The sequence below is a fragment of the Electrophorus electricus genome, chromosome 2 (genome assembly GCF_013358815.1).
Source record: "Electrophorus electricus isolate fEleEle1 chromosome 2, fEleEle1.pri, whole genome shotgun sequence".
Taxonomy (NCBI): Eukaryota; Metazoa; Chordata; class Actinopteri; order Gymnotiformes; family Gymnotidae; genus Electrophorus; species Electrophorus electricus.
The window spans coordinates 33,607,500-33,612,499 of NC_049536.1; the positions used below are offsets into that span (position 1 = coordinate 33,607,500).

The 5,000-nt window shown below is 47.2% G+C and overlaps 1 protein-coding gene across 3 annotated transcripts in view; it reads left to right on the forward strand.

Moving 5' to 3' along the window:
* Positions 1-5,000, forward strand: part of chn1 (chimerin 1) — a 36,723-nt gene that overhangs the window by 6,000 nt on the left and 25,723 nt on the right. For all 3 annotated transcript variants that reach the window (XM_035519839.1, XM_035519833.1, XM_035519835.1), the window contains 2 exons: positions 3,667-3,698; positions 3,807-3,920. In XM_035519839.1, coding sequence (XP_035375732.1) covers positions 3,667-3,698; positions 3,807-3,920 — 146 coding nt within the window. The remainder of the gene's footprint in view (positions 1-3,666; positions 3,699-3,806; positions 3,921-5,000) is intronic.

Sequence of the window (5,000 nt, forward strand, 5' to 3'; positions counted from 1 at the left end):
AGATGTTCACCTGGTATCACACACAAACACACACACTCGCACTAGCACAGCTCCCAGTGTTCTGTCTCAGCCGTCTGGATGCACACTTAATTAGTCAAGGATCAACATGCAGGCATATTAATGCAAACCGTGTCTCCAAGTGTATGTTGGACATTTGCATGCCCCCCCTTCAAGGGGTCATTAAGATTTCATTTAGGGCCATTTCAGGTCAGGCTAATGGATAAAAGCCATTATCGAAAAGCCCACTTTCCCCTGGGCAGAAGGAGTTGCATGTATGTTAACGGAGATTTAACCCTGTATAATCCCTCTAACCAGGCTGAAAACACCAGATTTGCATCTCATTCAGAATATGCTAATACGTCGCCTATGTACCCCGAGCAAACCTTCATCACAAGCTGCCCTGCTCAGTTCTTTCCAAACCCTGCACACCCGCCGTCCCCCAGCGCCTGGTTTATTATGCAGAAATGTTCAGTGGTTCGTCTACCGTCCCAGACTGCTAAGAAAATAGCCTAGAAGGCTGCTCAAGAAATATATTTGCTGTCTGTTTTTAAGTAATTGGCAGCGATTACAGATGCATTTCTTTCCATTACTGTGTGTGGGGGCTGAACCCCATGCATGATCTGCCCAGAGTGCCGCATATATTTAACACGGTTTGCCTAAGAGCCCTGTAGTCCAACCTGTACAACCTGAGAATGGACGCTGGAGTAGATGTCCACACTCCTGATGTACGAGGACGTGGACGGGGGAGGGGGAGCTGGGTTGCTTTCTATGAAGCATGTGGAGAACGATGATGATGATGATGATGACGAAGATGTTATATAGCATCTTTTAAAGTGGCTGAAACAGATTATAACGCACAGATTCGTTATCTTAAAATAACCTAATGGGAAAATAAGATGACCACAGAGACAGTGGTGTCCTGCAGTGGGTATGACCACGGGTCCTCTGGCCCTGTGTCCCGCTGCTCGCCTACCGTGGTCCTGTTACTGAGGTCTGGTCAGGGCAGACCCCCATATTTCCCTGACCTTTTCTTCATCATCCCAGATGGGAAGGAGGCAGGGTTTACAGCTTTAGACTTTGTCCTGGGGTTTGGTAATTGAATTACTTCTCCATTTTGGTGAATGTGGATGTAGTCGATGTTTCTTGTGCCATTGCAGTGCATTAGCACCTTGAAATGGCTTCTTCTTTTTTTTTTTTTATCAATTTTCCTGTCACTTTTAAGGATTTTGTAGTGTCACTTTTCTGTATCATCTTAATTATTATGATGGCCAGTATTTTTCTGTTTTTATCACGGGACATTAGGAGGCTACAACACCGCAAGCTTTAGTGTTTTCTTTGCATTAACGTACCTGATTCATCTCACAAAAGGCTTGTTAACGAGCTGTTGGACTAAATCAAACGTTATGGGGGCACAGTGGCCGCTTTACTAGTAATGTGCGTTTTATAAGAAAATGGCCAGTTGTTGGCCGGTTCCCCCCATCACCCAGTAGGTGGCGCTCCAGATGGACGCGTTGGGATGCACCGTGGACCAATCTGAGCCCGTTCTTTTATTGTTTTTGTTTGCAGTACTCCTGGTAATCCCATAATGTATAAACATAACAGAATCCGTGGAAAGACGTGGAATGCAGAAGCAGCGGCACACCTTGGGTCCGTGCAGCTGAGATTCTTTCCAGTAGAAGTGTATTCTCAGCGTGTTCTAGCTGGACGGGGCTTGTGCCGGCCCGTCCAGCGGAGTAGCTGGTCCGGTGCGTTCCACGCTGCCCCGTTTTGGACTCAAGAGGGAGAATGAGAGTGTGGGGGAATTGGAGAGCGATTACAAACAAGGGGAATAAGTAAAAGAGCGAGCGGCTGAGTTCATCTTTCCCCTCAGGCCGGTGCAGTGTGACCCATTTTGGTGAAACCTTGAGATTCAGTGCCTGGATGCACCCTTGTTTACCCTTAAACTGCACTCCCCCAATAACTTCCTGTTCCGCAATCTTGAAACACAGTGGCAGAGAAACCTTCCAATACACTGCCGTGTGATTGAGTCTTTAGGTTATGCAAATTCTGTTTTGTCATCTTTTCAGTTTACATACGAATAAATAAGAAGAGATTAATAATTGAGCCATACTGTTCATTTTTATTCTCCTCAAATCTCATTTGTTCCCATAAAAGCAGTTTGTTTGTTAGAAGGTGAGTGTAATAACAATAATGCAGAGCCCACGTTCAGGTTATGTATGTAAATAAATATTGGGACAGTAGGGTTTGTTTATGCTACTCGTGTACAGGTTGAAACGGTGCATTCCAAATCCCGTTACGGTGAATGAGTGCATGTCATAGCTGACATTAGTGTGGCAGCACACAGAAGCCCAGAAAGCTGTCATACACAATGTTTTGTTTGGGTACTTCAGTCTTTTAGAGTGGCGTGTCTCAGTTGTTCCTGTGCGCGCAACCACACACACACACACACACACACACACACACACACACACACACACACTTGCCCTTGCATAGCTCCAGCCGTTTGTTGCTTGATCCTCTTTTTAGCATGTGCGATTCCCTCATTAACTTCCCTCCTCCCTGGTATTTTCAGCATAAGGAAGATGAAAATGAGTTGCACACTCCAGCCTTCCCTTATGCATCAGCGCGGTGCCTCGTCTGCGTGTTAGGACGAACGGGGGGGGCGGGGTGGCGTCAGACCGCCGTGTAAAGCGGAGCGGGTCTCTGCGGAAGGCCGTCAGTCTGTAGGTGACACCGCTTCTTGGGGGAAGAAAAGGCGCGTTGTACGCATCTTTGGTACATATTTCAGGTCGAGGGGCGCTTTGTTATTGAACCCACGCAAATGTGTCTCATGCAGAATTCCCCAGAGAACTGTAAAGCGGTCGTGCACTATAAACTCCCCCAGCTAGCTAAGAAAAAAGCCCACACAGACGCGCATACACTGCTTTCCCCTGCATGCTTTCGTCAGTTTTCCAGATTTCTGCCAAGCATCTCCGGCACGCTGCAACGCAGCAAGACAAAGCAGCGCGCGTGTTCGTGCGTGCACACGCGCGTGCTGTGGGCTAGTGAAGCCTAATGACTGTGATGTGCACCCAGAGAAGCACGCAGATGAGCCAGCAGCGTCTGAATGCGCACGTTCCCTATTCATGCGCTTGTCGGCGATGGCCAGCTCGCAGTGGGCTCAAGGTTAAACGGAGGGCCTCACTGCTTGGGCTTTTATTATGCTAATGTGGAGAAAGCCCGTTTACAGTGGAGCCCTGCTCTGCCGAGGCCTGCCATGAATTACACACATCATTCTGCTCGCCTGTTGTCTAGCAGCCTTTGATTACGCTGGGATTCAAAAGGCTTCTCCTAAATATACTAAATTTCTATCTGACAGATTTGCAGTGTGTAAATGTTTCTTCGTAGCTTACCATACAATTTAACAATATTGTTAAATGTAATTTATAATGGCATCGAGTTATTGTTGATAGTAAATAATCTCTGGCGCTGACATTTAGCGCAATCCTGCCTTTTGAGATCGTAAAGTAAACGCATTAAGCACTCGGGGATATTATGAGGAATCGTTATGGCCGCTGACACCTTCGGTGTTTACCTAAAGACAATGTTTATTTAGCCTGTTCGTCCAATTCTTTTCTTTTTTTTTTTTCTTTTTTTTTCTTTCTTTTTTTTTTTTTTGTCTTTTAGGTTGAGAACAGGCCAAAGTACTACGGACGCGAGTGAGTTCCAACACTGGGTGCAGTGTACTTTCATTACTTGGTTAGTAAACTCCTCTGCCCAGTTCTGAGCCATGATGGAATATGACGTGGCACCTATGTCATGCCCAGGTACCACGGCATGATCTCCAGAGAGGAGGCCGATCAGCTGCTGAGCCTGGCAGAGGGCAGCTACCTCATCAGGGAGAGCCAGAGGCAGCCGGGCACCTACACCTTGGCCTTACGGTTGGTGACCGACCTCTCCGCGCCCTTCTCTTCCAGACACTAGCATTTGCCCCAGGACTCTCACCGGTCAGCTGTAATGTTTCCTCTCACTTTATAATTTGACTTTTTAAGCCTCGCAGTTGAACTTGACCTGTTCAAACCTGGGCTGCACTTGAGTGGCTGTGCAGAGGGAAGCCGGGACTAGGCAGGACTAGCTGTCAAATTCTGTTTGTTGTGTTGACAGAACCCAGAGTTTGTGAAATATCTTAACTGATCATATTTCTCAGTTATTTAAACCCAGTTTAATCTCTGTCATATTCTCTTTGTATTTCCCTGTTCTCTCTGCATTTCATTTTGTTTTGTGTAAGCTGGGAGTGTTTTCTTGGAAGAGGCAGATATCTATAAGTGGATTTTTAAAATGCCAGATAAAGAGGATTATCTTTTTAATTTAGCTTGGGATTTTAGTCACTCTGTGTAAAAACTGCTTGATTTAGGAGATGCAGGTCACAGATGCTGGCGGGTGTGTGTGGGTGTGTTTGTGCACATGCCGGTGGAGGGGTGTCCGTACATGAATGTGGTAAAAGGGCTGCAGTTTGTGTGTATTTGTCTTAAACAGGATTAGAGACAGGTCTGTTTAGCCTAAGCCCTAGTTCCTAAGTGTCTGCAAGCACTCAGCTAATTGAAACTGCGAGTGCGCGTGCGTGTTTGTGTGCGCGCACGAACGCGCGGGTGTGCGCGCACGCACGCGTGGGGGTGTGCGCGCACGCACGCGTGGGGGTGTGCGCGCACGCACGCGTGGGGGTGTGCGCGCGCGAGTGGTGTGTGTGTGTGCGCGCGCAGCGGGGCAAGTATTCAGACAGCAGCTACACGTAAAACTAGGCTATAATCTTTGTGTGTGTGTGTGTGTGTGTGTGTGTGTGTGTGTGTGTGTGTGTGTGTGTGTGTGTCACTCTGGGGGTATAACTGAACTCACACAGGAAACCCAGCAAGTGCGCGCAAACACACACAGCTCACTGCCTCAGACTATTTCTGACTTTTCAGTGTTGGAAAAAAGGAAGCCATATCACAACATTCAACAGTACATTTCAGCGTTTTCCTGAA